General features: G+C 43.7%; 1 protein-coding gene across 1 annotated transcript in view; it reads right to left on the bottom strand.

Moving 5' to 3' along the window:
* Positions 1-5,944: 5,944 nt before the first annotated feature.
* HECTD4 (HECT domain containing E3 ubiquitin protein ligase 4) overlaps positions 5,945-23,610 on the bottom strand; it is a 62,909-nt gene continuing 45,243 nt past the window's right edge. The window contains exons 57-75 of the mRNA XM_010288555.1: positions 23,508-23,610; positions 23,103-23,308; positions 21,943-22,122; positions 20,339-21,642; positions 18,400-18,607; positions 17,345-17,568; positions 17,114-17,265; positions 16,801-16,907; positions 15,773-15,896; positions 14,783-14,973; positions 14,031-14,177; positions 12,749-12,868; positions 12,453-12,608; positions 10,432-10,535; positions 9,201-9,422; positions 8,579-8,745; positions 7,953-8,148; positions 6,921-7,143; positions 5,945-6,446 (exon numbers count right to left, since the gene is read on the bottom strand). The exon at positions 23,508-23,610 is cut by the window's right edge and continues 55 nt beyond it. Coding sequence (XP_010286857.1) covers positions 6,310-6,446; positions 6,921-7,143; positions 7,953-8,148; positions 8,579-8,745; positions 9,201-9,422; positions 10,432-10,535; positions 12,453-12,608; positions 12,749-12,868; positions 14,031-14,177; positions 14,783-14,973; positions 15,773-15,896; positions 16,801-16,907; positions 17,114-17,265; positions 17,345-17,568; positions 18,400-18,607; positions 20,339-21,642; positions 21,943-22,122; positions 23,103-23,308; positions 23,508-23,610 — 4,271 coding nt within the window. The 3' untranslated portion in view covers positions 5,945-6,309. The remainder of the gene's footprint in view (positions 6,447-6,920; positions 7,144-7,952; positions 8,149-8,578; positions 8,746-9,200; positions 9,423-10,431; positions 10,536-12,452; positions 12,609-12,748; positions 12,869-14,030; positions 14,178-14,782; positions 14,974-15,772; positions 15,897-16,800; positions 16,908-17,113; positions 17,266-17,344; positions 17,569-18,399; positions 18,608-20,338; positions 21,643-21,942; positions 22,123-23,102; positions 23,309-23,507) is intronic.

Below are 23,610 nucleotides of genomic sequence, written 5' to 3'. Positions count from 1 at the left end.
ACCGGCTCACGCTGCCAGTTCCATGTTTGCGTAGGTTCTGTGATAGCTGGCGATTATTCCTGAGCTCTGTGCAAGAGAAAATGTGGGTGTCGACAAGCACTACCTGCCTCTTCCTAAAAACAGTTCCCTGCTAACCTGAATCTTTCTGAGGGGTGATGCTCCGCAGTGTTTTTACAGGCATAAGTCCGAATGAGCTGTCATTTAAATATAAATTGTGTAAATAAAACTCCAATCTATGTTTTGCTTTAGCACCACTGTGATCTGCGCCCAGCCAGCCCAGCAGCCAGCTTTCCACCTCAGCACCTGCTGTCTCCTCGGGACAACAGGGAGAGAAGCGAAGCACCAGAGCTGGCTTGGAGACAAGACGGGCATCAAGGTGTGGGCAAAACACGGACTTAAGCACACTCTTCCTTCATGTTTGCGGGAACACTGTGTGTGTTCCAAGCTGAAGAGAGGTTGTTCCCTGTTCTGTCTCCAAAATTTAAAAATCCCCTACTATTGGTCTAGTTTTCTGCCAGAAAGATTAAATCACTGAAACTTGGTAGCCTCAAAGATCCTGGTTATGAAGCCGTATGCTGCTGGAATGGAAATTAGGTCTAGTTTTGCTATCTGAGCAGTCTCTAATGCCTCATGCCGCATTTACTGTTCCTATTAAGTGCTGTATTCCTGTTCTCTCAGGAGATGTTTCTCCTTGGTGCACAGAGGGCTTTGGGCAGCAGAACCTCAGCTATCCTGCACGAGCAACCAAGTCGCTGAGTAATACGGCAAACGCCAGGAACATGCCGTTGTCCTCTTCGGCGAGAGCTAGCGATGCTCCTGCCTCGAGAGGGAAGCCCAGGAAGGTGGCCGGCAACGAGGGAAGATCGAAGGACAGAGGCACAAGTGAATCTGCAGGTGGGACCACACCATGTGCAAGACCTACTTGGAACTTTCATGCAGAAGCCTTCACATCCAGCTTCTCGAGAACTTCTCCAACCCAGGCAAGGTACGGCCTTCTCTTCCGTTTCCAGTGGCCACGCTGGGCCTGCCCTCAAGCAGAAGGGCTCAGGGGCAGCGTATGGGCAAGTTTTGCTCTGCTGAAGGTGGGAGCGCAGCCTGAGGCCTGGCGTGTTCTGATCTTCAGATGGCAGCAGCCCAACAGCAGCGGCGGTGATAAATGTGTTCCAGTCCTCTGCCTCATTTCCTTACAGTGCAAATCGGGGTTCCCTCCTGTTTGCCTGTGGCTGAGAGGGTTTCACTCAGCTTGATTTGGCTGGTGCTTATCTGAGTTCCTCACAACAAACTTAGGCTTTTGTATCAAAATCGAACGGGCAAAGCGGTCAGTGGGAGACAACGTAGGATAATGTCTTGTTACCTACTTGTTCTAGCATTCTCATTTTGGCTTTTCTCTGTGCTCCTTCAAAACTCAAGCATGCATAAACCTAAAATGAAATCCAGAAATTTTAGTGTGACACCTTTATGGCCCATCACCTACTTGCTTTGCTGCCTAATTCAGCTTGTGTTACCGCTCGCCTGAATCACCTGCTGGGGTGGTGTTTTTCCTCCCCTGCAGCGCAGTGTGTATTCCTGAAAGGCCTGAAGGCAGCTGACTAGGCTGTGGTGCTGCTGCTGCAGACGTCACTGGTCAGGGTTCAGGGCAAGAGTGAAGGGCTGCTTCTTCCTTGACCTTCCAAAGTCTCCCTGGCATGAGGGAGTCGTCTTTATTCAGCAGTAGGAGCACCGTAAGCGGTAGGCTTGCTTCCTCTGAAGGTTCCCTGTTCTCCCACAGCACCGGCAATGGAGGAGGAAGGAGCCTCAGGCTGTCGGACGTTCCCGTCGGCTTCAGGCGCAGGAACACAAAGGTGAGGCCACCAGCGTGAAGCAGGACGGCGGCTTTGCTCTCTGGACTGGACACCCCTGGTTCAGCGAGGCCAGCGCCTGGCTGCCGCCCCTCGGGAGGCACCCAGCCGCCTCTCCTTGGGCGATGCTTTTGCCAGGAGAATGAGCTTATTGTACAGCCCGTCCAGCTTCAGTGAGGTTTTCATCAATTGCTTGTTATCAAGTACTCCTTGAAAACAACGTTTTTACTTTTTTTTCCCTCCTTTCCCTTTAGGCAAAAGCCCAGAGCCCAGCATCTGGTTATCCAGAGGAGAAGTGATCCACCGCTTAGAAAAAACACGGTTAGCATTCGATGCGCTATCGCTATGCCCTCTAGTACCCATGTATCTGCGCGCAAGTCAGCTCCTGTATTGCCATGTCATTGAAGAATTTCTATGAATTTAAATTTTTATAGGCAGTGATCATTTTTTATATATATATACATATATAGCTGTATTTTTAATTTGTGAGAGTATACTACAGGTTTTTACTTCAGTGATCTCTACTGGCAACACCCTGAGACAGCAACCACACTTCTACCTTGGGAATCACCTGAGTTATGTTTCCGAACACAGTCTTTGTGACCTGGATCAAGGGTTGCATCGAGGGCGTTGGCTCGGCACGTCCTCTGCAGCAGAGGGAGGGGGCTGGGGCCCCACAGTTTGGGGGTTCTGCGCCTCGAGCGGCACAGCCCCTCGGGGGATTAACTTTGTCAGGGGATGAGCTCAGAGTCCACAGACATGTTGTGAAATGCTTTTTGATGCTGTCTTTGTCCACGCTTTTTAAATTCCTTGTCATAAAATTTATCTAATGGCATCCTAAAACATTGTGCAGTAGAAATCTATTCCATGAAGCGATGTGGGGTCACAAACGCCCTTCGAGGGTAAGTTCATCACCCCACACCTTGCGACGGCCAGCACAGAATCACACAAAGTGGGCTTTGTTAATTTGTGTTCTGCTGTTGCTACCTGCATCAGGTCTTTGTTAATTTGCTTGACGAGAGCTTTGGCACAGCATTAGGGAAGTGGTAATGCAAACGCTGGAGCCGGCAGGTCAGGATAATGACTGTGGGCATCAGCCTAATTAACAAGGCACAGCAGCTGGCATTAGCAGGGATAATTAGCCAGTCAGCCCTCCAGGGCAAGGCTGTACTGGAGGTCTTGTCTCTGCCCAAGCTGCAGCATGGAAGAAGAGCAACGGTGGCCAAAGTGATCTGGGTTCTAAAATAAAGACATTTTATGGACGCTCCACCAGATGCAAGCCTTCATTTATACAAGAGGAGCGGAATAAAGGTATTTCAGGACAGGTGGCGGCCAACCTTGCACTGGCATTTCGGGAGACAACTGCTCCAGCCCCTGGTCTGTGGAGGATGCCTTGCTGCGAAATCGTTCGTATGAAAAGTAATCACCTCCCGAGCTGGTGCGTGGCTTGCATTATTCCTCGGGCACGAGAATCCCGCACCTTCTCTGCTAAGAGAAACACCAGCAATCCTTGGGCTTGCTTCCCCTTTTGTACAAAATACCTTTCTGCTCCAAGTAAATACAAATTAGACTACTGCCCCACACGTGTAGGATTTAAAAAGCAGATAACCTGCAGCTTCATTTCCAGCAGTTCCAATCCTCTGCATCCATACAGCTTCAGCACCGGAGGTTTTGTTCTTCCGTTTAGTTATTTCCAGCCCCAAATAAGGACACAATACATCTAAAGGGATGTTAAGAACCTCCTTTATGTGAGCGTACACTGTCTGGCCAAGAGCACTGAACAGGTTAATGCTGTGTACAGCGCTGAGGGACACACACCAAGCTAGAACTAATACCCAGCTCGAGAGATTTCTCATTTAGTAGAATTTCACATTTTGAATTGATATGTATTAAAAAATAATCACAAACCAATCTTTGCTTTGACGAGTAAGCCTATTACAGACAATGTGGAGTTCAGTTAAAGCACAGGGATGTAACAATGATTAGAAAAGCTTTAATTAAAAGGCCGTTTGAGCTGCAGTCAAACCACCACAGCACTTCCTTCCTAGTAATGTAAAGAGAAAAAAAAGCCACCCCCCAACTCATTCTCTCATACTATGCCTCATAAAAAAACCGAAGTCCGTGAAGGTTATTTATTGGTGTGACATTTTTCCTGTAGAAGCAGCCTCATTTACACAGCCAGGTGTAAACAGCATCGACTAAAAGTTTGTTATTTGTGACGATAAATAATTAATTGTAATAAATACGTATCAAGTAACTTTACAGCACATTTTTCAGGGCCGAGGTGCGGCTGTGCCCCCGCAAGCATGCTCTCGGGAAGGAGAAGACAGGGAGTAGTAGCAGTTGCTTACCCACGGCCTTGGAACACGCCAGCATAGCGAGTTCCCGAACCCCTGCGAGCAGGAAGGGCTGGGAACAGGCGTCTCGGGCCCAACGCAAACCCACTCGCGACCCCAAACACGTCACCGTCAGGAACTACAGTTCTGCCACGGAATTCAACCGCTGTTCCTCCGGGCACCTCTTCGGGAGGGCGCGGCCGAGGGGGGAACAAACAGGCTCCAGCCATTCCTTCTGCTTAGTTTTCCCTTGGTGCTTGTGAGGTCCGCACGCGCTTGCGCTTAACTCCGAGGGATTTCTCGGCTACGTATGTGCTCCTACCAGGAAAGGGATGAGGTTCAAGAGTAAACATTCTCCCCCCGGGTATCGGTTTCTCTGGAAGGGCACTGCGCAGTGGCAGGGTAACGCAGCTTTCCCAGCCGCAGGATCTGGAGGCTCCGTGTGCTGGCGACTCTCTACAACCGCTGCACACGCATTTTTTCATTCGCTCACAGACAAACAAGAATATACACACTTGTTTAGGCTTTTCTCTCTTACATTTTATCTTCCAAGTACCACACGCTCATCATTCCCAATATTCACAATAATATACAATAAATACAGCTTTTTCAATTCCCATTACCACTGACAAGCCAAATTAGCATATGCCGTCTTCTAGAGAGACATAAAATACCAACCTTAAAGTACCGTGACACGCACCGTCGCGGACCTTTCGTGTGGCCGATGCGCGGCAAGCACAGCGGAAGGAGAAGAACGAACCTGCAGCTCGGTGCTGGCACTTGACTGAGATATAGCACCGAGCCGAGCAGCTCAGCAGGGACTCCCGTGTGTTCTCTTGGGCTCTTCAGCATGCAGGCGAGTCTCACGTCTGTTGGGTTCTAAGAGATTCACAAAGCAACACCGTACTTGGATGTGCACCCGGCGCAGGGCAGCCGCTTGCACAGGAGTAAAGGAAGAGACGCGCGTCGATGGGTTGGCTTGGGGCCACCCCAGAACGCGTTTGACAACATACAAAAGTTAAATGTAGAGAATCGTTCTCTCTCCCCTCCCCGTAACCCGGTAGTATCTTTCCACAGAAAACAGAACCTTTCTCTTCGAACGCGTAACTCCGTGCTTCCCCCACCCCGTCCTCCTTGCGGGTGTCACGCTTCTAGGATAATTTGCTCTTAGATCAGAGATCATTTTTGAGTACAAAAATGAGTTCCAGGTGTTTAACCACACACAGATTATTCTGAAAGCTTGTTCATTTGGAAATAGGATAAAGTCACAGATTATAAACTTGAACTGGATTATAATCTTACACCATACAGAGAGAAGCCATTTTGTTTCCACTAATATTTTAATTACAATAAATTATTTTGTTACTATGCAAAGCAGACATTCAAGAACACGTAGGGCGAGAACCCAACTGAATTAAGGCCCTTTCACTGTTCTTTCAATTATGAATCTTCCTAATCACAAGTGCCTAGCTGAAACCTCAAACTGACCGCAGCAGCTACCCGTGTGCTTGCTTACAGTTTAAAAAGTGGCAAGAAAATGGTGGAAACGTAAACATGCAGCTTGGCAGCGTATTTTCTGCTCTAAAACTCAAGCGAGTGCTAGAAATTGTGCACGATGTCCGCCCGCCTGCCATAGAAGAGGGACCGTGCTCTGTTCCTGCAGGGGCCCTGCAGCAGCTCCCTCCCCACACCCGATTCTTTCCATTTTTGTACTCAAAAATGTTTCAGGGGAGAGCGATCTACGAGCCTTCACCTCCGGGTGCTCCCGAACTCAGAATGCCCTCGCTTTTGTTGTGTTTGCATGGTCATATCATTCTAAATTACAAAATTAGAAATGTACATGTTTAAAGGTTTTTCAAAATTAAATTATACACAAACTGGTCTTTACTAAACTATCCTACAAATATTCCACAAACAAGGCAGCAAAATAACCAGTCCACCACAAAGTCTACGAATACAAAATGTAAGTCTTCCAGTAATTATTGTAACGGGAACGAAAGTTCAGAAAATAAATTAACCTCCAGCTCGTCACACAGTGTTACAGGAGGTATTTTTACGTGAATTGAAGGGTTTCCAACGTTAGCGGAGTCACGAAACGATCCAGACAGTCACCTCAAGGCATCCCCCTCTCCCACTCAGCCGCTGAGTGGGTCCTCCCGGTAGTGGATGGCGTATCGGAGCTTTTCCAGCATTATGTCCAGCGAGGAGTACTGAGGAAGTTTGATCATGAACATACACGTTTCCACACGGATGTACCGAGAGTCTGGAGAACCTGCGGGGGAAGAAGCGCCAGAAAGGGTTGGAACACACCCTCCGCTTTTCACCTTATTCTCCAAAAGCATTCTTCCCCCTCACCCCCCACCCAGAAGTATCAGAATAAGTCAAAATTCCTGCCCTGTCTCTCGAACCTTAAAAATACCACTGTGCTTCCCAGGCAGTCCTCAGGCTGGTATTTTTCCGATAGTCCAATCATTTTAAAAGCATCTGAGACAAATACTATACAAAGTCTCCTCTTCTTTCCAGAGGGCAATGTTTTAAATAAAGCAGCTAAAGTTTTTATTAAATTTTATTTTTATACGGTTTAAAAACAAGTTCTCTCTCTTCTAGTTTACGGCCATAACTACCTGCCTGCCTCTCGTCATTCTTCGTGCATTAAACACGTTTGAGTTAAAAAGAGGGGAACGGAAAGCCAGAACCACAATGCGAGCAGAAGTGATTTTCTTTGCCTTAGGAGACAGAAACACACCTGCAGCTCCGTCGGGGGGGGCTATTTTCATGGGGTACGGCGGGACGTGGGCAGTGTCGGGGCCCCCGTCTTTGCAAGGGCAGGTGAAGGGGATTCGTTCCTGGTTACAGGCGAATTTTATGAACTTGCAGAGCTCCTCCTGAGTGAACATCTCCAACGCACTCCAGAAAAACTCGATGTGCTGATCCGTTTCCATCAAGCCCACCTGGTACATGGTGTGTGCCTACGGGAAAAGAAAGCAAGATGGCCCCAGCTACTTGCTTCTCCCTTTGTAAATCTTCCCCACTTACACTTTAAGCAGACAGAAGGGGACGGTAACTACACCTCCCTCCCCAAGTTCTCCTGCCTTTTCAAATTAGGAAATCCAGCTACCGCAGAGTGTCAGTGTAGGTGGGTTTCTGTCTTTTTAGCCCACCAGCTTCTGCCACAGGCTCATCTTTGTGTGCCTCCCCTGTAGGGCAGGCAGTGTTCGTTGCTATTTTGTTTCCTGTGCAGGACTGGGGCAATTCAGCATTGCTGCTGTTTAAGGAAAACACAAAACACCACCAACACCCACAGTTGAGAATATTCTACCGCTCCTGACACGGGAGAACGGCTCTCTTTATGGCATAGCTCTCACGGTAACAAAATCAAAGTATTGAGGACCAGAAGTTGCCTGTTACAGATTAATTTTAGGTTTTCAGAAATTATTTGCAATTCAAAATAAAGGCAATGGCTCTTTCAGCCCTTAGCTCAACTGGCAAACAGTGAATAAAGTTCAATGAAAGGAGATAGATTTAAAATTTGATGTTAAAAAGTCCTTTCTGGAACAAGCCTCACTCCTATTATTTCCTGAATCCAGTGAAACCTTAAAAAACGTCCTTGGAGGGCAAAGGGAGGGTGTCCAAGTACAGGCCAGCATTCCACAAGGACCATCCTGGCTGTATCACAAGCAGAAGGTTCTCCCCTAACACCTTCCACGTGGCAGGTCCTGTCCTCTCCTCTACGTGTCAGACATGTACGTTTTGCCAAAGAAGCCGCAGTCCTTCACACCTTGAGGAACTCCAGGTTAATGTATGGAAGCCCACATGTCCTCAGCTCCATCTCTAGAGGGGTCAGCGTAGTCAGAAGCTGCAGGGGAATGATAGACCCAAGCCCAGCGCGCACTGCAGTCATGCACTCCGGAGTCTGCAGCTCGCGCATCCTCAAGCTCCGGATCGCTGTTGCGTACACATCCTTGTTCTCCCACCTGCAAGGGCAGAGGTTCAAGACAGGAAAGAGTATGAGAACTCCTTGCCCTACCCCAGGCCATTACATACAGGAGGGATTTAAGGGGAGATTCCACTTTTGATTAATCGAGAGTGAGCATTAAGCTATTTGCATCCTGATGTTTCTCAATTTACTTCCACTTTCCTTAGCTTCCTCCTCTTCTCTCGTCCTTGCCCATTTCTCACAAGCCTCATAACTGTGGGTGTTTACTGAAGCCAGCAACCAGAGCAAGAGGCAGCGCTAGAGATTCCAAGTTCCTGCCAGCAAATGTAAAGCTTTCCCAGACCATTCCAGCCTCACGCTTGTTACAAAAGCGGCTCTGGAGAGCCTGGTACTTGGAAAATTATTCCAGAGATGCTTTTTTCCTATGTAACCCAGTGCAACATCCTGCCAAGAAAGCTGTTACTCACCCCACTGGAATGTGCCTGCCTCTGGGACAAAGCTCCACTTCTTCCCCTGTCATGGTCAGGTAGGTAAATTTGCAGCATGGCTTGTTAGGACAGTCAGGGCTCTCCGTCGCTAGATGTTGAGAAGCAACTTCTGCACACAGAGCTTCCAGTTCTGTCTCATCATTTATCTGTCACAAAACACAAGAACAGTATCTGATGACCAGCATGTCGTAGCATGTTATTCTCGTGACTCATTTGAGGTATCACCACAATGTACAAAGTGCACTCATCATATCTGGAGACATCACGGACAGTGAAAGCCAGTAATTGCTTTGGTGGGTTATCTTCTGGTTTAGCACCGCCAGGTTCCAGTAAATACTTCAGAAGCCTTAATTCCATTGTGCCTGGCAGCAGAGGAGACTGAGCAGCTTTTCCAAGTCATCAGGATGTAAAATCCTGCACCTGTAAGATGAGGCAAAACACTTCACGACCCTGCTCACACGAAAAGCATCTGCTAGCAGTGAAGCCAACCACTACCATTTTGGGCAGGCAGTAAAGCCAGCAGCTACTGGAATAACGTGCTGATGGGGGAAAACCCTGTAAAAAAAAAAAAAGGATGGAAGAGAAAAAAAACGTTACTTACGTTTTCAAATTTTTTGACATAGTTGTAGGTGAGGATGTCCGCTTCCTGGAGATCAATGTCAGGATCCAGTGGCTCTCCTACCAGGGTCTTCCAGAAGGAAGGCAGGAGGTCAAGTGGCAGCGGAACATCTGCTCGAATTGCAATACCCAAGAGCTGCCCAAAGAAATGGAATAACTGCTCCTCCGCGTAGGTTATAGGGCTAGGTGTCAAGATGTACTTCCCCTTTAGGAAAAAAACCAAACAGAATAGAGCACACAAACCAGTATTTAACAACCGACGCATACCCTGCAGGTCCACAAGTTAAACTGTAAAAATTCTGATTTGAATGCGATGAATACTGGTTAGTTGGCTACAAAAGGATTTGCTCAAGCGTGGCATGGAGTCTGTATATATTACACAGTGATATTATATCACATTATCTTATCACTTAATGATCAAAAGCAATACCATAAAGATGGTTTCCTTGAAAGCCCTGCTTTTGCAAGCTCTGTTAAGCCGGCATCCACAAGACTTTTCTGTATTTGTGTTATCCGTTTGCTATCTAAGCCTCTCCAGTCGTGGGATGTTCCTGAAATACAGTCTGGATATGCAAAGCCAGCTTTGCTATGTAGTTCGTCTTGAGGGAAGTGAGCTGTTTTCCTGCCTTGTGGATATTCCTAGGAAGGAACTACACCTCAAGTCTCGTAAATTCTTTGGGCCATAAGCTTTATCTTGTTTCTAGAATATATCTACTGCACAAAATAGAAGCAGTATTAAATATTCATTATATATGCACTAAATATGCATTAAATAGTATGGATGGAGCGTCTTATTCTACTGTCAATGCAACTGATTTTCCCGCTGACACCCATTGAGTAAGCTGACACCCCTTGAGTAATACCAGCAGAATATGACTTCACTAGCTTGGGACAGACAATCTCTAAATCAGACAACTGAACCAGATTCACTCTGACTGAATTTTGACCAGGAGTCTTAATTCTGATACATTTTGTAGTTTTGACTACTTGGCTACTTGAGGTACCTGCAGTGCCACTTGAAGCGTGTTACACTTCATCAACAGTCGTTTTCAGTTCGATCAGGCACGCGAAACCTGTCAGGTCAGATGTGCTAACATGGGCTGTTCATCTGAAGCTTCTCTCTGTTTTGCTAACTGAACGTGGTCTACTCCTGCTCAAACACACACATTCAAAGAGAGAAGACCAACTTAATTTCTTGCGTTGAGGTATCATACCTTATTCTTATTCACTGCAGAGCTTGGGCACAGCAGGAGAAGGGAGAGTGAGGAGCTCTGTAACTCTTTACAAACTTGCCAAAGGAAGTGACGGAAAGATCCACCTGAAAAAGAGAGGGGCAAAACAATGAAATGCCCTCTGAGGCTTATTACCACTGCCTTTTAATCCAGAATTTGCCTTTCTCCTTGAAATTATGTTTTGAGTCTTAGATGACACACTTAACCTCCCTGACTGCACAGATATGTGGCTTAAACAAGGGTGGAGTAGATGCCAGCCATGCCAGCCTACTACTGACCTGCAAGTCGACATTTAAATAGTTTCACTACATGCAAACAAATTCATTGAATTGCTTCCTGATGAATTCTTAAGTGCTGCTTTGTCTTCCAGCACTCTGTGTGTAAGACTAGCACAAACATTTGTTACACCAGTTGGCCTGCAAATAGAATTCATTACTTGATTAGAAGACGAATGGTTCTGTCTTCGTAACAACAGAACATTTCCACAGCTATAAGCAGTGAGGCAACGCACCAGAAATCATTACAGATGCTGAACTGTGGACATTAACATTTATCTCTTTATAGATACTGTCAATAACACCACAGACTTTAAGAAGAAAAGAATTCTCCTTGAGAGGAAGCATCAAGGAGCCCTTCGTTCAGCTAATAGGTGCACACTTACAGAATTTCCCTTTACGCCATTTGACAGATGACACTAGTTGGCAATATGAGAAGTGCATCTGGGGCTCCTCTGGCTCCATATACCCCCATGAATCTCCAAAAAGGACCTACTACAATCAGTACACAGGCTGCATTCATTTAGATAGCAGCAATCAATTTTCTTCTTTGACACATAGTTGAGATTTGCTTTCATACCCTATCAAATATTCAACAGATCTGCAAAGCAAGATTCTCCCAGCTCTTGTTTAAATCAAGTCTCTTCCTGGTGGAGTACATGCAACGTGCTAAGATGCTAATCCAAGGGAGCCAGCACTCCCAAAGAAAGTCAAAATCCAAAAGGGGCTGGGCAGCATCTGCACAGAGGCGATCTTACAAAGTGAAACCTCACGAATTAAAATACAGCCTCAAGAGAAGAGATGGTGTAATAATCTTGTTTAATAAAGTAAGGTTATTGCTCAACACGTTCTGTTGAAAAGCAGTGCTCCTATGTCATGAGGAGTCTGTCTCTGTACTGGTTAGGTGAAATTAGGGCAGTTAATTGTCTATTGCTTTATGAGGTTCATTCTTTTAACCAGACGCATGAAAATTATTAAAACAATTACAAGAAATACTGTACATCTCAAAAATTAAGGAAATGCAATTTTAGTACCTTTTAGTGCAAAAATTAAGGACAGTTTTTAAAGCAACAAAACCCTTATCACACTCACCATCTCTTCAGCTTGGCTAGGACAAGCTTAAGTTCACACTTCTGATGTCAAGCTGAAAACAATTCTCAAAACACCCTCACCTGGGCATGACCATTTTTAATTGTCAATGCTTGCATATTCCTTGACAGCTGCGTTTGATAACGTATACTAGTATTTAATGGGATCTTCATCTGTTGGCCATATAATCTCACATCACCTTAACAATAAAACTACAGTAGCATTACCCAGCTCACTACCAACAAGAAAGTACTTAAAAAAAAAAATCTTTGTTGTCAGCACAGTTTGGGTTTACCATGGCCAAGCATCAAAACAACCTAATGAGACATTCTTACTAAACGTGCTTCAAACAACTTAGTATTACTATATTTACTTGCTCTAGTTAGCAAAGTCGCACACCCAGGCACACTTAATTCTTGCTCTCTTAGCTAAAATAGGAAAATTAAGCATCTGGCTTGCTTAATTCTTGGAAGCTTCATCTTTTTCCAGCTGAAGGACTACAAACACCACAAAAGGTAATGCTGCTCCTTAAAGTTAACACGAGCCACATTCTGGTGAAAACTCGGATTCCACCTGGAGTAAGTTCTGACAACTGTACCTGATGTCACCCACGCTGGTAACTCTGTAATCCCAACTTACTTGTGCCATGAACCTCCTCCCCCGTGAACCGAATGTTGAAAGCATACGTAGGGTCTCCACCACTGGCAAGTTTAACACAGAGCTGCGAGGACGGAACGCAGGCTAGCTGTCTTGCTGCCTGACAGAAATAGGAATTTTCTGAAGAACGGATCTCCCCTATTTAAAAACAAAAGATAAAAAGAAAATCCTTGTATCAAAGTATTTTGCATTAGTAAGCATCTGAGCTTGGTTAAAACAGGTCTGACTTGTTGCAACGGATGAAAATGAATTTTGAAAAGGGTAAGTGTTTCCCATACCTCCGACTATTTCCAAGGGATCCAGTGTGATTTCTGGGGCTGCATGGTCAGCAGTTCTTTGGACAGTGGCATTCAGCACTCTGTTCATTACAGTTACTTTTGTGTCATAAAAGATTAAACCTAAATAAAGAAACACCTATTTCAGCATACTTAATCTATCCTTCTACAATCTTAGTTTCTGAAATTCTCTAATGGAAAACGGTAGAGTAACAATTTAATCTTCATTAGGTAGGTAAGAGATGGCTAATCCACCTCTTCAATTTTTTATTTTTATAAGTATTTGTTACTAATATTTACTGGAAGAAGTACATTGGGTTAGAACATTGATGAACACAATTCTAATGTTATATAAATAAGTCCTAGCAACTCCACCAGATCTCTGTAAATCAGAAACACTTTGCCAAATAGCTTTCAGAAATCTGAGATGTTTTGACAGTAATGCTAGAGGCAAGAGAACATGATAAAAAAATAGGGCTGTCACATTGCACCATAAATATGGGCTCTATAAAGACAAAATCTCTCAACATTCCTCACTTCCCCATACTGGGTTTACAAAAAGTTTTTTTCTTAGCTAGGCGAATACAAAAGCCTACTTAGACACGCTGACACCTTTGGTGCCTTCTGCATCCTCTCCTTTTTCAGAAGAAAACAAATTTGGAAAATGTAATGACCTAAATCTTGGGTTGGTTTGTTGTCTAATGAAGGCTTGTAAAATTATTTGAAATGCTTATGCACAATAAGTATTTTCTTGATCTCTCTAATTGTACAACTTCAATGACAACTAGGATGCTAACATGCCCGGAACTTTCACCTGATCTGCTATTTGATGGCTAACAAAGAACTTTAATTTATGGATATCCCCAAGAAGATAAAGGCACATTTGAAGGCTACCCACAGACAGAAGAGATGGGCCAACTCCCTCCATGGTCAAGAAAGGTGCACAGTGTCTATTAATGACTTGCAAGAATAATCCCCCACCTTTAAAAATCAAACTGAGAAAAAGAAAAAACTCTCACACTGGGAAGTGCCCTTGGGTTAATGCTGGTTTTTGGCTGCCACCTCAGACAGACCGTGTGCCAGCTTATCAGGCTGAGAATGAAGCCAAGAGGCCTTTGTTAGCACACTGAAACCACTCACTATCTTGCTTTCCCTCTCCCCTCTGTGTTCTCATTTCTGGCACACGTATACACACATTAAAGTCTTCTGCAAAATATACTAAGAAATGTAACGTGGCGTACAGTGTGCCCTGTCAGGCACCAACCATGTTCCCTGAAAAACTTACCTTTGGCCTCTTGCAGTAACGCAGCGATACTGTTAGCATACATCTCAGTCTGCCGAAGCTCCACCAGTGGTAAGAAGAAGGTCTCCAACGTCGTATTGAGAGACTGAAGCAGTGCAAACCGTAGGCGCAGGCTTTCAACGGGCACATCTGAGGTGGGAAACATCTGGTCAGAGAGATAAAGAGATTCCCTGCCTACTGCAAAGTCCATCTTCCCAGCAGATTCAGTCCAGGAATCACACAAGCTTCCTTCTACAGCAGCCCCTCCTGATCCCTGCACATCAACATGAGGGCCGAAGATGCAAGAATAGCCATGATCAATGCTGTTGCTTCCTGGATCTCGAGCCTCTGGGTGTCTGAGCCCAGTATCTTTCATCACCACTGAATCTGCATTATCGGGATACCCTCTTAAAGGAACTTAGTGCTTAGAACAGGATTTAGGTGACTAAAGTCTGCCGAGGTCCAGAACTGAAACCCATCCTTCCTTCCCCCTGCAAAGCTAAATTCACTAGAGACCTTCCTGCTCCAGCCTGATCTAGGAGGTATGCTCGGAGGGCACAGAACCGTTGCAGTGCATTGCTAACAATGCTGCCAAAGGCACCGTGGTGCCCAAGCACAGCCAAGGAGAGAGAAGACCTAGATGAAAGCATTCCCCTTGGCCCACAGAGGCTCCAATCTGCAACCTCCAAGTTGTTCAGGAGTCCTACCCAGCTCTGCCACTGAAGAAAGCCTCTATGCACACAATCTATACATACTCAACAGACAGGAAATTCTGGGATCTGCTGCATCAGCTGGATCCAAATAAACTTCATGGGGATGGAGTCGTGCTGGTGTAATTGCAAGGTGACGACAAAGCCTGTTAATATACTGAACAAGGGCTACATCCATTTCCAGTGTCCATTTCCGGGATGCTTTCTGAGCATGTCTTGCATCAATACAGGCACACCTGAAATGTAAAAGGCATAGACCTGCTGAAACCCAAGTCCAATATTGCTTACTAAGAGGACATTGAGCACAACGTGGTACAACAAGGTAGCTTGTTCTACTTCTCTTCCCTTTTCTTAAGCAGAGCTGTTTCGCTACAAAAATCCCAGTTTGAGAACAAGAACTGATTTATCACCTACCCTGCCTCCCTATTATGAAATACGAAGAAAAAAAGGAACTGCCTACTAAGCTTACTCACTGCAGTCGTCTTTATGCTCTGAAGCAGATAGAGGGGAAAGGGATGTGGCAATTAGCTTGTGGCTTGACACAAGGAGATAAGGAGGATTCATTTAAGGGACTTACCTCCTGTACAGTATTAACAAGGAAGTAACCGTTCCCTCTTCTACATTACTACTGACTCAGTAACAACACTGTCAGTTTAAACAAACAGCCAGTGCACAGAACAGAAAGCTGTTGTGGAAGGAAACCAGAGGCAGCGAGATGGACCTAAATTCTCATCAGGCCAATTTGTTACACAGTGTGGAATCTATAAAGGACAGTATGGCATATGATTTTGTTAGCTATGTTGTGTACAAGGAAGTCAGGAACCTGCATTTTGACAGCATGGTGACTATTAAAGCATGCTTTAAGAAAATAACCAACAATTTTCTTTACATGCCTTGCAGCCATAGATAGAAGTTTGTGTGTTACTAACACACTTATTAAAGCTACTTGGAGTAGGAACATTTGGGATCAAGATTTTTTTTAAAGCAAGCACAATTCATCAGTATCACTTTTACAAAAAGGTTTGCAAAATGTACCTCTCAAAATGTAGATCATATCCACAGGACAGAATAGCTCTCCACACACTACGGATATCCTGTTTAGATCGGTCAACCACAAATCTGTGAAATCCATCCAGTGTCAAATACTTCTCCTCAGGAACTGACAGCAAAGACATGACCATCAAATAGTTAATGACCTACTATAAAGTCTACACACTGCACAGGAAAATGGTTGGTGTACGAGGTGGCTACCTGCCAGCTTTCTCCTGATTCTACCCATCCCACCATGGCTCGTTTCTTGAGTAGTTCTGAACATCAGGCTATTCAGGTCCATTCTAGCTTTCAGTAAATGGCACTCATTCTTTCCTCTCAAGGACAGAAATCCCTCAGCTGGGCTCTGGAATAGCTCCACCAATGTATCTAACCAGGTATATCAAGGATCCATCCTTGGCTGAATGCTGAAATTTCCCTCTTCTGAACTAACTTGGCATTTCCTACAGTGAAGAGCAGAGTCCAAGCTCTGAATCTATTCACTCTTCTACCTGACTAGAGAAAGAAGTATCTAGCAAGATCCTGGAACTAACCTCTGTCATGGCACGCCTGTGCTGACTCCTCCATGGATAGACTAATTATGAAGCATCTGAAGCTTCTCTTTCCTCCAATTTTGCTCTTATATAGTAAAATTATTAAGTTACAAGTTGAGAAACATGATTTAAAGCCACCTAAGTTCAACCCCATGATAGCCTAATCCCTCACTGTAGAAAAAAAAGCCTTGAAACTATACCCCTTAGGACGTCAGTTCTCTAACCAAAGTGTTCATGTGGCCTACGCACACTACTGCATGAATTGCATGAGCATGGTTTGCTTTCACATACATTGATGAGTCCAGATTTACAGACATACAAATAAAAGCAGCATTTTAAATCACTATTTAAAAAAATTAAGTTAGCCTCATTAAAGAAACGAAACTAAGCCTATCATGACATCATATAAGCATGCCAATACAAACAATGTATTTCTTTTCTACGATATATGACTATAGAAATATTCTATACAACTACTACCTTCCTGTTTCTTTGTGGGAGACTTTTCAGGGTCCTTCTCTTCAGGTTTGCTCTTCTCAGGAGATTTTGGCTTTACAGTCGGTTTCTTCTCACTTAAGGCTGTTCGGCTAAGGGACAAAGTGAATGTTAGGATGGAAGTTTTCTTTCCTCTGTTCAAGAAACCAAAGCATTCCTTGAAGGTCTTTTATAATCTCAAAGTCGCATTTCCCTCTTCCAGTACGTACATGGAAACACAGAGGGAGGGGGAATGGAAATTTGTACTCCTAAAGAGAAATCAAATGTTTCGCACTGTCAAAATGCTGAAGGCACTAACCTGACACTATTGAGCATAGACTTCTCCTTTGTAGGTGGTTTAGTAACTGGGCGCTTGGTGCTCACAACTTTCACTGGATGCTGTTCTTTGCCTGCCTTGTTGTACTTGCTCTTGTCAAATTTCGGCTTGGGCACACCATATTTCCTTAAAATCTTCCAACATAGAAAGTGAATAATTACCCAATGCTTTCAAGTTACACAAAGATGCTGAAAATAGTTTTCAAAGCACTACCTGAGTAAGCTGGTCTTCTAGCACTTTCTTTGGAGGGCGGACATTTGTGAAGAAGACATGAAGAAGGTTTCCAGGAGTCTGAGAATTTATCTGCTCTTTACTAAGATAGAGATCAGCAACCTTAATGGGTTTCGCTGGAGTTAGGCTCAGCATTTGCTCAGAATGGATGCAGCTTTTAAATATTTCTGTGAGGACTTCCCGAGCACCTGGGACCAATTTCTCACCTTGTTAAAAAATAAAAGCAATACAGTACAATTTTTCACAACATTTCACATTCAGCTCAAATATTGCATCACATGCCACTTACTCAGAGAGAAAATCACTTAGAAAAATTCTACTAGCAGACCTGACCTTTCTGCACTCTAATATCCCATTTATGATAGAGCATTGAATGCCTTCTCCTGTTTTTACATACTGTAATTATTATTTGAGTGACTGTAGTGGTAATGAAAAACGTAATTTATTTATGATGCCAGTATAAAAATTGTGTTGTGTAGGTACACACCAACACCTATCAGTTGAACTACTAGTCAACTGAACTTCCTCCAAGCACTATCCTCCTCGGTCCCCTGATTCAGGATTCTGGCCCATTCCAGGTGTATTAGGGTCCATACAGCTTTCAGGTTGTTAGAGAATATAAATTACTAGCTGTTCTACTTGAACAGTTTCTACTCTAAAATTATGCTGTGTCTAACGCCGTAATAATCTACCACAGTGGCTATTTTCTCAAAAAAGTCACTAAACCAACTCAGGCAGTAGTTTTTTGGGTTGGTGGGGAGTCATGGCTTTTTGGTTTTGGTGGGTTTTTTCGCCACCCCCCTCTTTTTTTTTTTCCTGTTTGATTAGTTTTGAGGACAGTTGAGCAATGTTCAGATTGCAAATAGCTGCCTGCCAAGTCCGAGGGAGGAAACTTGCTTTGAAATTACTCCCTTGCTCCCCCTCGTTGTCACCCGTCAATTAGTCAATTTACACCAGCAAGGAGAATCTGACCCCTGTATGTTCTCCCCAAAATGCAGAATACAAGTGAGATATTTGACAATATGAAAACCACATACCTTTTATTGACTTATCGTTGAAATAATCTTCTAGCGCTGGGCTCCCTTGTGTGTCAAATAAACTCTGATTTACAGTAGAAACAGTTAAAATCTCTTCAGTTGACATTTCCATCAGTTCATCTTCACCATCCAGACTTGACAAACCAATGAGATCGCTGCTATTAAATAGACTGGCTCGGATTTTCTCTATTTTAGCTCTTGATCTTATCTGTACAAATAATGAAGTAAGTTAACAGGAATTCTGACAAAACAAATTAACTTCCATTTATATGAATTTGGGTCTTAAGCTTTCTCCCCTCCCCATGTAGATAATCACTATTGCATCTCTTCTAACATTCTTCTACATCAATAATTTGATACCAGAATTCAGGTTCAGCCTAGAAAACATCCTTTCTAAGAACATGTGGCCACTGAAACCACCATGCTGCGAGTTGTTCAGGCACAGCTCTGAACCAGCTATTCCATTTCTTAGCCTGGAGACAGCCCTTAGAAATATCAGATAAGAAGCTAAGTTTCAGATAACCTGTCATTATTTGCAACTCTGGTGTCCTTGCTTCAATTCTCCATTTAGAAAAATGTATCTAAATTAGCACAGGCCTTTAAGTCTCAGCTACACAAATTGGGAACAGGAACAATATCTTCCTTTGATTCCAAGAATAACCATCATGCATCATTGTCAGAGCAGCTACAGACTTGGAGTAGGTTTCAATGTGAATACATTGACAGCTTTCTGTACACACTTTATGATTTATTTCAACTCTGGTGTCTTCATGTCAATTCACAGCTTAAGAATAGCAACTGAAGATTTTCTATCTGAATAAGCTGATTTTCTTCTAAAAGGGGAACTGGTAAAATCTGAGGCTATGCAAAAATGTCTCTCTACATTCAGAAGCTATCAGAAATGGCTGTGCTTTTGCAAGCTTCTGGCAAGCAGTTAGTGTACCAACAGAGAGGAAGGGTTCTTGTGCATAGCTGAAAACCTGGAGTGATCTGGCATCAATGGCAACCACTCACAATGCTTTTAAAAATTAATCTGGAACCAGATATCAACAAAATTTATCAGTCCTTCTGAAGTAACTTTATAGAGGAATCTGTAGATGGTTTAAAATACGTGAAAATGTAGCCATTAAACATTAAATAACCTGTCTTGCGGGTCAAACCAAAGGGCCACCTATGTCTAAATTAATCTCCAGCAGTTGGCCAGTAGCAAATCTTTGAAGAAAGTTACATGAAAGAGGAAATGAATAGATCTTTTTCTTTACATATTCTCTCAGCCTCCAGAAATGAGCAGTTTATAAAGATTTCCCAAACTGAAGGCTGCATTGACTGCTGTGCTTAATAGCTACCAATTTGCACATCCTCCATGAACTTAATCTCTTATGAATTAATTTATACTCTTGGCTTCCGCAACACCTGGCGGCAATGAGCTCTACAACTTGGAACATGCAAGAGTACTTCCTTCTGTTTTAACGTTGCTACTTGATAGCTCTACGATTAGGTCCCCTCTGTCCTTCGAGAGACAGTGAATGCTTCTAAGATTGGGAACGGTACAGAGAAAGTCAATGGAGAATAAAGTTCTGTATTCCTTCTGTATTCACCCTGTCCAAGCTGAGAACTCCGAGTCTCCTTAGCCTCGTGTTCACTAACATACATTTATTCTGCACCCACGACCCATGCTGAGCTACACCTTGCTAACAGTAACTTTCACTCTCCGTCATTCAAGCTGTGGCCTCAGTCAAGCAGAAGAATCTTTACAGAATTAAACAACCAGCACACTTTTTCCTTAACAGTCGGATCATGGTGTTACACACAAACCACAGAAAGTACAGTACTTCTCAAGGCGAGAGGTTTTAAAAAAAAAAAAGTTACTAGAGTCAGATCTCATTCTTTCAGAACAAACCGACCCAAGAGGCACCCTCTCCTGACTGAAGTCTATTACCTCCACTACAGCAAAGCCCTTGATTGGCCGTGACAGAAGCAGCTGGTTGTCCAGAGATGTGACTGTGTACATTGATCCAACATCAGACACAGACGCTGTTTCTACATTGTCAAGTGGTTCCCCAAGGCTGCCGAGGCTGCCAAGGCTTCCAGTACTGCAGTGCGAGAGATCCAAACTCTCCTGGCTGGAAACAACATGTGGTTCTAGCAATCCTGGTGGGATGGCCAGTTCCAGTCCGGCTTGAAACTGGTCAACTGAGATATCACTAACGGTCCGAGATATACCCTGCGAGCTGCAGAGGGAAGCCTGGCTTGTAGACGCTGAAGCGCTAACACTCATGGCGGGTGTGACACTGCTAGAGCTGCTGATATCCAAACTGTCTGCGCTACTTGAAACAGTTGGTTTTTCCAGTTCAGTTCTGCATTCTCCTCCTTCTGCTTTGTCCTTGATTTTTTTGGGATCCTCTTCCTGCAGAGGGATGTAGATCTCATCTTTGAAGACTCCACCATGCGCATTACACGCTTTTCTGATTGCACTCCTGACAGTGCTCTCCTCCAGGTGAGTTGGTATTCCAGAAATGACAAGCAAGCGGCTATGAGCTGTGGGACCTACTAGTGCTTGACACGCATCTGCTACAGCATCATTTGTCACACCCAACCCTTGTGGATCCTTTTTAGTTAAGTGTCTGAGAATTATAAGCAGAGTCAGTGCTCTGTGAAACCATAACATATCCTCAGGCTTGCTTCCTCCTATACTGAGCATTGCAGCATCTGTTTCAGCTGCTCTAGATGAAGACCGTTTGCCTGAAGATGAGGTCTTTTCCCGCTTCATTTTTACTTTTTTTCTCTTTGACAGCAAGCTTGGACTCTGGGGTGTCTGTCCTGGAGAAGACGAAGATGAGGAGGAAGAGTCACTAAGATTTGGGGCACTTGTTGAAGACATCACATTAGCTGTTACACTCATATTGATAGGTAAGGTTACTTCTGCTACGGCAAGGCAGACTTCCATCAGAGCATGAAAGTACGTTGAAAATCTTCCTTGGTCAGCCCCTCCAACACCAGAACCACTGCACGCATTTCCAGACACCCAGTTTTGTGTTTCTTCATCATACAACTTGTGCAGTTCTGACTGCAGGGCCATAAGCATAGCCAGACAGGGATTTAGCTGAAGGGCAATAGAAGATGACAATCCTGCTGGATTTTTTTTCTGCTCCAGGTTGTGAATTTTGCGAAGCAGCTCAGCCAAGAGTTGAAATATTAATTCCTTCACACACGCTGCCATATCAGTTGTCCAGAGAAAGTTCCCTGTGTGTGGAAGGCAAAACAAGGGAGTCAGCAGTTAGTAGCTTTATAACACGAGTTGGAACAGTAACATTAAAAAAAGCACAAGAAAAGGTCATTTCAATGGCAGTATGCCAGCAGTAAGAAAGACAGGAAGACTATTCCAGTTAAGTGCAAATGAACAGAAAATTTCTGAAGAAAATTTCAATACAATGGAAGAGCTCAGAAATACTTTGTGACTATAATTTTTCTTTTTTTCCTAAGCTCTCCATCTGAGACAGCACATTATTGGTACTCCTTACTAAGTAATTACTGCATTCTCACCTAAAAATTCCACTACTTGCAAAAGAACTGAAGCAGGAATAGTATCCAGTTCGTCTTCTGATTTTCCACCCCCATCTTCCAATTTCCAAGTTAACAGCTGTTCTGTGAATGCCATTGCCAGGGGGAATTCAAGGGGAAGAGAATGCAAGACCAACACAGCTCCAGGAGGGGGAGATACTCCTAAGCAAAAAGGTCAAAGAAAATACTTATCATGACTCTAGACACTGGTAAAGTAAAAGTAGTACCATACATTTTAGCACTTTTTTGAAGCTAAATTTATGCTAAGTGACAATTGTCTCCATTAAGTACCTTGTAATAAACAAACAGTAATGTTTATCTATAATAAGTTGATACAATCTATAATTATAAATGTACAACTAACATTTTGTTTACATGACATATGAAATAGAACTATTTTTAGCCTGTACATATCTAAATACATGTAGGACTTTCACAAAACGATTTATTTGTAGTATGATGTGTCTGATCAGTATTGAGAAAAACATCAGTGATGCTGTAGTTCAGCAAAAGAACTTAAGGACCTCCAGTGGAAAGTTTTAAGAGCTCACTGCAGCTCAGTAATCTTCACTGCTCTAAATAAATCATACTGTCTCTCCCTGAGGCTGGAAGTATAAAAAGAATATTAATAATTGCTCTTGCTTGAGAAGCTGGGATGACCTGTGTACTACTATAGTGCATATATACTACTCTGGGTATTAAAAGGCCCTACAATCACCTACAAAAGCAAAATAAAAAATAAAAATTAATCTCCATCTGCAACACAGCACTTCAGAGAGCAATAGCACCAACTTGAACACTGCAGAAATACTCAAAAACAGTGCTTTGTGAACTCATGGAACACAAAAATCAGACCACCAGCCCCTGCCGATCTTGACAGATTTAACAGAACTAACACAAATCAAATCAGAGTCAGACGGCTTCCAATGTTTATAAAACCATCTTTTCTTTGGGTAAGAATGATTGCCTATTTCTGTTAGGACACATTTCTTAATACCTTGTACAAAAATACTGTCATAACCAATGGCAGGGCTGATGACAATATAGGAAGCTTCTACACAGAGACGATGATGATGCTTGTCTCATTTCTGACAATACAGTTTAAAAGTGGTTTTTTTTTTTATTTTTATTTTCTTTTTTACCTAGTTTGATGTGGACCTTGTCCGTAGGTGTGATCACTGAAGGGTACTGATTGGTTGTTGGGGGAGGTGTTAGGCCTGTGTTGGTTGGAGAGGCATCTCGAGGATAACACACTGCTTCAATTAGGTTTAACTGACCATTCCTTTTAACTTTATGCCCAAGCCCATAGACAAGCACTCGAGCCCAGGGAGCTTTATACAGCGATGAACTAAGGAAAGAGCAAGAACAGTTTGGTTAGACCATAATTAGCATCACAGAAAGATAAACCACTCCGCAGCATTTATCCCACCACCCAGAAAATGAGTCTCAGAGAAGAGAGAAATCTAAAAAACCCGAGCAACTACATGCTCAGGGTTGACAGAGGCTCATCTTTAATCTTTGCCACTCTCGGCCCCCGAATTACTTACTCTTTGCGGAATCCAGACTGACTTTCCTTACAGGACACAATTACAAATGCAGCCCCAGGAAAATTAACATCCATATTGACTTTGGATTCAGAAATTGGGAATT

Source organism: Phaethon lepturus, unplaced genomic scaffold, assembly GCF_000687285.1.
Source record: "Phaethon lepturus isolate BGI_N335 unplaced genomic scaffold, ASM68728v1 scaffold10456, whole genome shotgun sequence".
Classification (NCBI taxonomy): Eukaryota; Metazoa; Chordata; class Aves; order Phaethontiformes; family Phaethontidae; genus Phaethon; species Phaethon lepturus.
The sequence above is the reverse complement of the archived record's forward strand: the minus strand, read 5'-3'. Positions and strand labels throughout refer to the sequence as shown.